The sequence below is a fragment of the Corapipo altera genome, unplaced genomic scaffold (genome assembly GCF_003945725.1).
Source record: "Corapipo altera isolate COAL_440 unplaced genomic scaffold, ASM394572v1 308, whole genome shotgun sequence".
NCBI classification, from domain to species: Eukaryota; Metazoa; Chordata; class Aves; order Passeriformes; family Pipridae; genus Corapipo; species Corapipo altera.
The window spans coordinates 760,628-773,070 of NW_020884925.1; the positions used below are offsets into that span (position 1 = coordinate 760,628).

Sequence of the window (12,443 nt, forward strand, 5' to 3'; positions counted from 1 at the left end):
TACAAGAATTAAAATGTTCTTGCTCTTCTAATGGCAAAAAAAAGGTCTCTCTTAAGCTTGACCAGATAATTTCTAAGAGATTGTTTTTGCTGATAAACCCACAAATGAGCCTTTCCAAGATTTCCCCCCAGAAGCACAAAAGTTTTGCCCGGTTTTCCCCAACCCTCCAGGATTTCTGCAGAGATATTTGCAGTGCTTGCACAGGACCCCATGTCTGCTGGATCCATCAGGCAGCCTTGACATCACTCCCCGGCACGGCATTTCAGCAGAGTTTAAACAAAGGCCGTGAAAAACCTGCCAAAAGCATCACATAATCCACAGGCTATGTCTATTCCTGACAAAAAAATGGAATCAGGGGTTTACTGTAAATGAAACAATGATCTGCAGAGTCTGGCCAAAATCCTATATTGCAGTTTGCTGCTTCAACAAATGCTGGGCTGGATGGTTTAATAAAGCAAAAACATGTTGGATGGGGTGTTGGTATCTAAGAAAATGCAAATCCAGCGCAGGTCATCGTCTCCTCCCAGATTCCTTTGGAAAATCTCTGTATTGCTTCATTTTATAAGGACACAAATCCTATTATCCAAAGGGAAGATGGCTGTGCAGTGGTGGTGCATTAGCTGGTGCAGCAGGGAAATTCCCCCAGCTGTCCTTGGAGGTTCCAACACAAACCCAGCTCACAGAATTTGGACCAAACTTCCCTTTGGAGAGGGAAAACACTTTAGTTTTGCCTAAAGGTCTCATTTCAGCCAGGCTGTTGGTTCCCTTCTGGCGCTTGAAGGCCAAAACTCCATCGGAGCCATGCTTGGCCAACCCAGCTGCTGCTCCTCGGAGCCCTTCCACCAAGTCCAGGTGGACTTTTTCTTTCCCTTTTCCATGTCAAATCCTTGACTGAACAAATCCAATGAGCCTTTTGAGCATAAAAACCAACCCAAAACTTTTCTCAAAATAGGGAAGTATCGGATCACAGAAGAGGGGATTTCTCCCATCACTTTGCTTTGTTCCAGACCATCCCAACAGGCAGCTGGTGGCTGCAGGAAAGGAAGTCCAACTCTTTGTCAGCTCATATTATTTCTATTCTGTGATGATTTTCCAGTCTTAGCAAGCAATGCCAAGACCTAGGGAGGGGATTAACAACTTTTTTAAGCCAATTCATAAGTTTTAGTAACAATGGGAAAAGCAAAAGTGTTCTCTGCGCAGTGACCGCAAAAAAAAAAAGTAATAAAAGTAATTGCCCAAATGAGACAAAATACAAAGTGTCAGATGTTTCAACCAGTATTTTTGGTGTCTGGCTGAGAAGAATTCATTACACTGAATGTGAAGAGTTGTAAGCAGCCAACTCCTGAGTAAAGTGGGATGGATGATCTTTGTAATGGTGTTTCATCTCTTTGGTTCTCCCTTTTGGTCAAATCTGAATAAGCAACGACAGCTTTTCAGATCTGAAAAAACCTTGCCATTTCAGAAAAGAAATCAATTCAGAAAATGGGATTATTTCCTTGATTTCAGTGGGTCTGTTGAAAAGTTTACACTTGGAGGCAGCCAGAGTCTCCAGTACCAGGGATAAATTACCATATAATGCAAATTTAAGGACAAGCAACACTACTTCCCCACACCCAGCCATGTATTTCACCAGATCAGCCCCGAGATCTCCACTGCCCTGATTAATTAACAAGCATTTTATGTTCTGTGTGGCCATTTAACTTGCAAAGGGATCACCAAGATGAACAGAAATCCATCACTTTGCTCAGCTACACCAGAATCTAGTGGTGGTTGGGTTTTTTTTTCAAAATGATGAAAAATATTTATTCATTGATTTATTTTTCCATCTTGTTGACACTACCTGGTTCCAGACCATTGCATCAAGCCACCCTTGGATTTATGTGGCTCATCTGATGCATCATTTCACATGTTCACGAGTAAAGAACACGTCGGTACCTCACAGGGTGGAGATGTTACAGAAGAGTTTGTTTGCAAAGTCAGGGCAAAGACCCAAAGCCTGGAATGGAACTCTTTCAGATCTCTAAGTCACCCTCTTAACCAAAGCTTTTTTAAAAAACAATTACTTAACTTGTTTTACAGGGTAAAATCAACAAAATTCTCCTCCCAACTTATATTTTCCTTCTGTTTATTTCTGGCATCTCTAAGGTCAAGACACAAAGAGCATCCAGCTGCTCATCCCCAGACTTTACAGAAGCTTCCCCTCCCTAAATTCAAGGCATTAATGAAGTGCTATGAATATCCCTGACAACCAATTCCCAAGTTCTTTAGGTCAGGAGACAACGCAATTATCTAATGGAAGGAATGGGCAGAGCATCAGGTGTCCACAAAATGAGGAGTCACCTTCTGATGCTTCTCATAAAATCAGTACACATTAACCTTCCAGACCATCCAGGGAGTACAAAAGGATAAAGAGAACTGTTGTTATAACCAACTACAAGAGTAACATTTCAGCTACAAGTGGTTTAAAGCACTTCAAGAGAAGTGAGAGCAAGGAGAGCTTTTAGCCACCTCTGCCCACGTCAGGAGGGGCTGAATCCCAGAATATGCTGAGTTGGAAGGGACACACAAAGATCATTGAGTCCAACTCTTACCCCTGCACAGGACCATCCCCAGGAGTCACACCATGTGCCTGAGAGTTGAGTCTTACATGGTCTTACAACAGCTCCAGCTTCTCAGACAGGTTTGAAGCAGACCTGAGGAGCATCAGGGCACTTGGATGGCTGGCCACTGATGGAACTGCTGTGTTGAAACAGCAGTTCTGCTTCCCACCCAGACCTGCTTAGCAATCTTTCCTATTTAACCACACAAACAGGATTTTCAGTCAATGAAACCCAAAGCTGAAGAGTAGGAGTAAAAAAACCTGCAGTAAAAACCTCATCAAAATCTCTTTCTAACTTTCCACTGGCAAACACAAACAACAGGTAACACAGGAGAACTTACTCTGCAGGGAAACGGGAAATAAATTCTGGTATAAACCAGAGGTGGCTCATCAGGTGGGGAACATACCAGGAGGAAAAGCCAAGCCTTACCTCCAGCAGCTCTGACACAACAGGCAGGATTTCAGGGTTACAAATATCAATGGAGTCATCCCTGTAGGTCTTCTTTTTGTAGCGGATGTTCCCCAGGTGCAGGATCGCTGACAGGAGTGAGAAAATCCTACAGGAGACACAGAGAATTCATTTGCACTCAGTTTTTTTTTCATAAAGCAAATTAAAAAAATCTCCAAGGGCCATCTTCCTATTTGGCTCCTTCCTCTAATTTTCAATCCAAAGTGTCCAACTCAACTCCTGTCAAAAAGGTTTTCACTCAGTCAAGTACCAAATTTGCACTGCTGAGGCTTCCTTGAAAATCATTTAACACATCAAAGCTGTGGTTACAAAATGACCCCCATGTTGTAAGAAAAACAGAGCTTCTTGAGTGATCTTAATGTCCAGATGAAATACATATCATGCAATTGCCTAAATGAAGGGGGAGAGTGGGCTTGGCCAGGCAGGAGACCCTCCTTAGTCCCCTGGCACACATTTGTCCTTCTCCCATCTAGGCCGATGTAGGAAGCCTACATAAAACAGGCAAAAATAACAGGCTTTTATAATACATAAGCAACTGAGACAGAGAAAAGTAAATTTATCCAACCAATTTTCCAGTTTGGGGGCCAATTTGTTAATTTTTAAGTTATATCCACCTCCAGAAAAATCAGGAATATCCTGAGTTCAAAGGGACACAAAAGGATCATGGAGTTCAACTTCTGAGTCATGGTTGACTTCAGCTATAAACCCTGCCTGTCCCTATTCCTACCTTCTCTGGGGACTTAAAAATGACTAACCCAAATGTGATTCCCAGCCACGCCACCAGCTTGGACAACACCTCTCCAAGCCAGTCCTTCCTTCTCTCCAAACCAGAGGTATTGATTCCTTATTGCGAATTACAGGGGTGCAATTATCAAAATTTCTCTGTTTCCACAGAGGTGAAACCCTGTGTTTTGGTATAAAAAAAGCTACTTATAGAAGTATAGTAATATTTAAACTGTCCTTTCTAAACTCAGCTGATGGTGGTTCCTTACTAGTGTTACAGTTGTACAACCCTGAGCAAAATAAATTTGCTGGTACAGTGAAGAACTGGCTTTATTTTTGACAAGCAAAATTCACCAGGAGAAACTCAAGGAAAAATCATTGCACAGTAAATCAAAAGTGTGAATTTACTGTGCCATCCAACTCTGCTCAGTCCTCACACTGAGTGACTGTTTTACTCTGGCAATTAAACCCCCTCACTGCACTCTCAACAAACTTTGTCCCTGAAACCTGATAAAAGAAGCTGCTCACACTGGAAGTTTGTATTCCTGGGTTTATCCATGTGTGTGGGACAGATAGAGAAAAAGCAGTTTTAATTTCAGAATTGATTTGTTACAAGTGGGGGATAAAGGATGAGCTGCTGAAAATTGTCGGTTGGGTGAAAATGTCTTTGTGGCAATTTTTTTATGTCAAATTCATCCCAACCTACTCAAGACTTTCAAGCCAACAATCAACATGAGAGGAATTATCCTGTGGGTTTGGCTGAAGATGACTCTCATAGAAATCCTTGCAGCTGGTGGAAGGTGCTGTATTGCAATCTAAGTAAAAAGTCCAGTTTTCCAACCAGCACTTCCAGTGAATTTAGGGGGCAAAATGAGTGTACAGAGCTGCAACTGCATGCAAAGGGTTAAATTTGAGGAGTGAAAATCAGGATTTCTGATTAAACCAGGATCTGGATTCATGACATGCAGAGTAAGCCATGACTATTCATGAACAGTTGAAAAATACTTGAAGATGTCAAGTTCTGCCAACGCTCCATTTGCATGAGGAGAATCGTTAACTATGGTAACGATCACGGAATCACAGAACGGTTTGGGTTGGGAAGGGACCTTAAACTCAACTCATTGCACCCCCTGCCATGGGCAGGGACACCTTCCACTAGCCCAGGTTGCTCCAAGCCCCATCCAGCCTGCCCTTGGACACTTCCAGGGATGGGGCAGCCACAGCTTCTCTGGAGAACATCGTTCCAGTGACTCACAGCTCCTTCCCAAGGGTCACGTTCACTCAAGTCAGGCCATTATGGAGGGAGGTGACCTCAACTAATATCATGGAAAATGAGCTCACTGTCTGCGTGTCTTCGGCAGGAATCCCACCATCTCCATGGCCAGCTGTAACCGCTCAAAGTCGTGCTTCAAGTCCTCCCCTTCCACGGAGAAGCAATCCTGGAAATTCCAACACAAGGAGTGAGCACCAGGAGAAATTAGCTCAGGGCACGGCCAGGTGGCCAAGTCAGCACTCCAGAAACATCCCTGTGTGATCTCCAAGCCTTGGATCAGCAATATTTCCAAGCTGGGACTGGAAGAATTACATTTGGGGTTAATTTTTCCTGGACATACATCCTTATTTCCCAGGTTTAACCTCTAACACAAGACGAGTCGCTTGGCAGTTTGGGGCAACTCACACACAAAAGGGCTGTGAATTAACAACTGGGTGAAATTTGTTTCCCATTTACAGGCAGTTTCTTCCATAATAAGTTCTGCTCCATTAAAAATTCCTATAACTAAAGAGGAAAAATTCAGTTTAGAAAAAAATCCACATAATTTCATGTCACTTATCAGTGAATTAAACCCTGTGTGGGAAAGCTTTAATGTTTTTCACTAACTTTATTCTAATTCCAGGGAACTTATCTAAAAATGCAGGCATTGGGAGAATTTGAAATCCAAGATATTTTATACTTCTTGGAGGCTCCTCATGTGTCTGAACAGTTTAGTTTTTTCAGATAATGCCCAGAATATTTTACTAACACTTATATAGAGACTTTCTGCAAGTTAATCCAGGGATAAATAAATTCTATAAAAATTCCAGAAATTCTAAAAAATTCTATTAAAAATCTACTAAAATAATAAAAATAAAAATTTTAGCTTTCAATTAATTAAACACCTGAACCCACATATTTTATTTTGATCCTTTTCCTGTAAATCACATATATCACCCAAGCAAAAATTTGCACAAATAAATTGGAAATTCTGGAATAAACAGGTTATGTGAACACTTGGGAAGACACTTGGACTCACTTATAGCCCAGGAAATAAGCCATAAATATGGAATATAGAGAATGAGGTTATTTTATAGTAGCAGTTCTGTGTCTTGCAGCATATAAAGCCTCACAACTGTATCAGCATCATTACAGCCAGAGCTACCATTTAAGGGGGAAATCTTTATTTAAAATCTTTATTTATATTGGGTTTGTATTTAAATAATAATAATATTACATATTATGTTATTTATATTTTTAAAATATTTATTACAAAAGAGGAGATTCCCCCACAACTGCGCCGTCCCCTCAACTAAAAGCCAGAGAAGAGCAACTGGACAAGAAAATCGACAATTTGGAATCAATTGTCCCCAGAGACAAGTTAATGCTCCACAGACAAAGGGAATTTGGAGCTGTTGAACAGGAAGACCACTTAAAGCCACGCACAGGGGCTGAAATTTAAGGAGAAAAGAACATGCTTGAGTTAGGAAATACTCCTTAGGAAAGGGACTTTTTCACCTTTTATTAGGAGAAGGTTGAAAATTCCCATTTTTAGGAGCTGTGTGTGTCCAAAGGAACACAAAGACACCCACGCTGTGGAGCATCACCAGTGTGGTTACTGACGCCATAAAACTTTGGGATAGGGAGTTGTCCCTCCTGAACTCCAACCTTGGCTTCCTCAGCCCCTGCACTGATGCTGAGGAGAACTTGGGGGCATTTCCACCCCTGTTCTGGTGGCACCTGGAGTGGGCAGGACAACAACAAACCCACAAGTTCTGCAAATCAGGCCTTTTGAAAGCTTTTTATAAAGACACTGAGGGGTGCTTCTGGTGGCACTGCACATTCCAGGAGCCGTTTCCATTCGTTGGCACCGTTCCTCCAAAATGAAGTCACGAGTCAACAGCAAATCCCAGGGACAGCTCAGAAGTGGCACAGTCTCTGCTGAAGGCAATTTAATTAATGATTTACATAACAATTGCCTGACTCATTAATCCGCATGGAAAGGCTTTTAGCAATTTCTCTCCCTAAAAGTGGATGCTCTCTGCAGAGTTCCAGCCCAGCACCACTTCCTGATGGATGAGAAGGGGATAATAATTATAGACAAGAGGAGTTTCCTTGAGATTCGAGCAGACAAGCCCATCCCCACAGACCAAATATCCTGTCAGAGCAAATAGGTTCCCAGTAAAAGGGGGTCCCCTGCTTCCCATCGTCACATCGAAGCAATCCATGGATTTCCATGGAAAGTTTAAAGAGGATAAAATAGAGTTGCTTTATAAACCATCCGCCTGCAGCGGGCTGAATCCATGGAGGTGGGGAGAGGTCCGGGGTAGGCTTGAGAGTGACTCATCAGCTGAAGTAAAGATGTTATTTCCTAGGAATATCAGAGCAAATGATCCCAAATAAAATGATCCTAAACAGCTAAACAGTCAAATTGTAACAACATGTATGTTTGGGGTTGTTTTAATAGGAAATTGTCCCAACCCATTCCTAAAGCAACCACGGGCTTTGCAACTTATAAAGTGCATATAGAACAGAATCTACTCAGCACTCCCTGCTCCTGCAGGACCCCCAAGGATGCTGAGGGATTAAGGATGCCAATCCAATATCCCATATTTATAATATTGGGAGGGTTAGATCCCCTTTCCCTCCCCCTCCTCTAAGGATTTTGCAAGGAAATCTTGGCTATTAAGACACTTATTTAGCCCAGGTGAAGCCCATCTCTTTCACAGATCACCCCTTACTCTTCCAGATGCATCAGCAAGAGCTTGGCAACCATCAAGCATACGGCAAAATGAGCAGGAACCACAGGCAGCTGATCCCAAACATGCTCCCACATGCAGGACAGAGCCCAAGGAGCACCACAGGCCACACAGACTCCAAAGCATGTCACCAGCTGAAGGAGGAGAAGCTTCCCCATTGCCCTTTTTGGGGTGATCCATGTGGAAAGGATGATCGTGTCAGCAGAAGTATCTCAGGAGAAGGAATTGTTTTGCCCTCTGAAAAATATCAGGATTTGATTTTCTCACAGATGGTTGGGGGGTGTTTTTGGGTTGTTTTTTTCCCCTGGAAGCTGGAGAGCAGATACACCACTACAACCAGCACGAACTGATGCTTCTCTTGGGGCTGCAAGAGGCTGATCTGCTGTTTTGTCAGAAAGGAATTTCAATTTTCACGTTGCTGCCACATCACAGTTCCCATAAATCATCCCGTCTTATTATCAAGAAGGAATAAAACCCCCTTAGTCCATAAAACTAAGATGACTGTGAAGAGCTGACCATCCCCTACTGCTGAAGCAGCTTTCCAGATGGAAGGAATCCAAAAAGGGCAATGGAGAAAACCAAGTGGACCATCACAAGCAACAGCACTGCAGGGTAGAGGGGAGTTAATGGGTTAAGCTCAGTTTGGCTTTGCTCCCCCAGGGAGAGCAGCAACACGCGGGTTCTGGTACTGACCGGCTCAGAGTCATAGCAATAATCATCCCAGCTCTGGCTGAGGGGTTTCTTTGTCATCTGAAAGCAAGGCAGAGCGGGTTAAGTAGTGCCCAGACCCCAAATAACCCCCACTACCTGCTCCCTGAGCAGGGCAGTGACGGCGGCTCTCCGAGGACAAGAATCGTTTCATCGTTGCTGCCTCGGACTTTTTCCAGGTAAGATTTATAATCCTTTTGCATTCCTCGTGCTGATTCCTTCTCACAGTGTTGCCCTCTCACACAAGAAGCTCAGTGGGTTTGAAAACCTTTTCTTTTTCTCCACAGTTGAAGAAACCTTTGCTTTACCTGAAGCTGAAGGACCACTGATGGACAAATCCCACTGAAGAGCAGATTTGGTTGGTTTCTACTCTCAACCTCTGCTCCAGGCACATGTAAGTGCTGCAAAAGTGAGATTCTTCCAGCAACATTCCAAAGCTTTTTAGGAATTTGTGTCTTTTTCCAATCAGACAGAGGTGGAGTTGAGAGAAGTCAAGGCACACCAGTGACCAGTCCCAGGAGGGAGAGAAACTTGGCCCCAGAGCTCCTGAGGAGCTGAAAACAAGGATCTAAACCTGCAAATCATTAATTTAGAAACTGATAAAGGTGAATAATCAGCACAGAAAATACTCAGTGAGTTGCAGAGTACACAGAGGTGGGTACACCTGCCATTGGGGTGGGAGGTGGAGAACTCACCCGAACTCAGGCGATGGTTAAAGTCAACTTGAGTCTAAAAAACTATTTAAATCTTTATTTCCAACCTGCTCCCTGCACTTACAGCCCAGCAGCCTGATGAGCAGCAGAGTCTGGTGCAATCCCTGACTGGGTTATTTGTGATCTGCAATGCAAAGTGCACGTTGTGTCAGAACACACCCGGAGGAACCGGGAGCAGACAAAGAGTCCTGACTCCAGGCCTGAGTCACCCCTGGACTTGAGGGGTTCAATGTTATGGCTTCTCAATATTAATATTTATTTTTCAGTCAAACATTTCATTTCCTGGTTCTTTTCCCTTTTAAAAGGCAGGGACTTCTCCAGGACACATTTAAGAAGTGACTGGAAACGCTCAAGGCTCATTTTCTAATTTCCCCCCCAGTATGATTCCCAAATTTCTTGTTCCATTTCTCCACTACCTCTTTTGCCTTTGCTCTCCTTATTTTCCTTTTCCCATTTGCCTGTAGGGCAGGGGAAAGTTGCTCCTGCACTGTCAGATGGTTTGAGTGTGAAACCATGCCCTGCCCAAACCTGAAGGCACCATTTTCCCACAGTCCTCAGTGGTAAGTGGTCTTCTCACTCTAATTATTAAAAAAAAAACCCCTGACTGTCACCGTGTCCAGGGAAGTCCAGATTCCACTGCCCTCTTCCACTGGAGGTACCTCAGCATCCTTCCCCAGCCTACTTGTCCCACCAAACCTTCATATAGATTAAAAGAAACACTTCACCCTAAATTATAACATTTCTCTGGTTCCACGTACCACGTGCCATTAGATTTCTGATTTTACTTTCAATAGTAACGCTCTTAAATTGCTATTAAAAAAAAAAAGGGGGCTGTAATTAAAAGCAATGTTTTCCACTAACACCAAACGACTGGATGGCCCAACAAAGCCTGGGAATGTGCCAAAACATTCCATCTTGGCACGTTCCTGCTGCAAAATTGCAGCACAGATGGTGCTGGAGACCACACCACGTTCTCCAACGTGCCTGAGGCTCCAAGATGCAGCAAAGAGCCTCCAGCTCTTGGTGTGCTCCCTCTTTGGGCAGATTTCCCAATCCTGCTGCTCCAGGGTGGGAGTTGTTAATGGGATGATGCATTTTGGCATTGATCTTTAAAAAGATCTTTAAGAAGCCCCTGGTAATTGAGACTATTCCAGAGTGAAATTATATCTCTAGAAAGACTAAAGGCCATTTGGGCTGAGCTGTGGGTCCAAGTTTCTCTCCAGTTTATGGCTCAAATCACTCTTCATTGCTCCTCATGTTTCAGTGCCAAGAAAATTGTAATCAGTTAAAATCAATGGATGACTTAACTCCTCCCCCACATATTCCTCCTCCTTTTTTCTCCCTGAAGTCCCTATCCACAAGCACCAGTGGACAACTGCTTAAATACCTGAAGTCAGTCAGTTTATAATAAAGTTATTATCATATAAGCTGAGTTTACTTGGCTGTTGGTAACACCTCATTCATTCTTAATTCCCGGATTTTCAGTGGTTGCTGTGGTTTGATTTCTATTAATTGTTAAATTCAAAGCCAGCCAGGAAGCTACAGGATTAGAACTACCTCATGCAAGGTGTTATATCCAACTGTCCCACATTTCCCCCTTTTCTCCTGCTCAGCAGACAGATGTTAATGAGGAAACAACATTCACACAGATAACAGAGAAATTATTACTGTTCTTCCCTCCAGCAACTAAAACCTCAACATATTTAACACATCCCAGGGAGGGAAAACACTGATTATTTTCCCCACACTACCAGGTGTTCACATTGCCAAGGAGGAATTATTTCCAGTGATAGGAGACTTCCTGTAAAGCATTAGGAAAACCCATTTTTACTACTACACCTCTTTTCTTTATTAGCATTAAATGTCAGCAGCGGAAAAGGCAAGGCCCTGTATCGTATTCCTGTATAGAATTCCCACCTGGTTGAGGTAATGATATTCCTCTGGCTGCTTCAGGTGAAATGCTGATCTCTCCTCCTCGCTTGCTCCTGCCAGGAGGTAATAAAATACATGGTAGTTCCTGGGGACAAAGAGAAAAAAACCAAACATGTTAGACCTGAAAATAAACAGCAGCACCAAGCAGGGAGGGCATGGAAAGCTCAGAACCTGAGTTTGCAGCTTCCAGACTCAGAGCTGACACCCTACGGAGACGGTCTGTACCCACCGTGTGGGGATGGAAAGGATTCCATGAAGTCATGGAGATGTCTCTTTTCCATCCAAGGGCATCCACTGCACTAGAATCTGCTTAAAGAATTCCTAGCTGGGATTATCACGTTTTCCTTCAGAACCATGTGTTGTTGTATTTGACAGAATCCCAGGATCACTGAGGTTGGAAAAGACCTCCAAGGTCACCGAGTCCACCCTGTGCCACATCCAGTCATTCCTTGGACACCTCCAGGAGTGAGGACTCCACCACCTCCCTGGGCAGCCCCTTCCAATGCCTGACCACCCTTTCCAGGAAGAAATTCCTCCTGATGTCCAACCTGAACCTCCCCTGGCACAGCTTGAGGCCGTTTCCCCTTGTCCTGTCCCTTGTTCCCTGGGAGCAGAGCACCACCCCCACCTGGCCCCATCCCCCTTTATAGAATCCCAGTAGATTTCCTTGCAGTGCAGGAATTACTGTTTTTAAGACCTTATTACCATTAAAAAGGTAACAACTCTACAGTTGCATTTCAATAAGACACAACTGAAAAATCTTCAATTATTACAGCTGCTCAAACACTCCAAATACTTGAATATTCCTGGTGCTAAACCCACCCCAGGGACACTCAGCTGTTCTGCTTCCAGACAACCCCACCACAGATTAACACTATTTCTTTCTAAAATTAAAATTTTGCTTTCGTGTTGGATGTTTTCCAAGAGGATCCGAGTTTAATCATCTTGCAACACCCAAGAGGACATTTGTCAGGGCTGAAGATGCTCTTTAACTCCCAGATCAGCCCTGGAGCATTCCAGAAAACTTCTCACACATCTGTCTCCAGGGGGAAACACAGACAGAAGTGCCAAGAGTTGAAAGGCAACAAGAAGGAGAAAAATTATTTAAAATTGGAGTATTAATTACTGAGAGAGGAGAGGAATATCCAACAAATAATATGTTGCAATTAAGAAAGAACAATTCACATCAATTCTATATAATTTTGGCTTTTTCTAGAGGCCCCTCTGAAGGCTCTGTGAAACAGAACTAAAACAGCATCTTCCCCCACCCCCAAATTAGATATTAAAC

General features: G+C 43.3%; 1 protein-coding gene across 7 annotated transcripts in view; it reads right to left on the reverse strand.

Annotated features, from left to right (window-relative positions):
• MYO9A (myosin IXA) overlaps positions 1–12,443 on the reverse strand; it is a 168,803-nt gene that overhangs the window by 90,884 nt on the left and 65,476 nt on the right. For 6 of the 7 annotated variants that reach the window (XM_027657759.1, XM_027657760.1, XM_027657758.1 and 3 more), the window contains 4 exons: positions 11,141–11,240; positions 8,496–8,552; positions 5,133–5,230; positions 3,030–3,156 (listed from right to left, as the gene is read on the reverse strand). In XM_027657759.1, coding sequence (XP_027513560.1) covers positions 3,030–3,156; positions 5,133–5,230; positions 8,496–8,552; positions 11,141–11,240 — 382 coding nt within the window. The remainder of the gene's footprint in view (positions 1–3,029; positions 3,157–5,132; positions 5,231–8,495; positions 8,553–11,140; positions 11,241–12,443) is intronic. The other variant, XM_027657762.1, reaches the window with a different exon arrangement.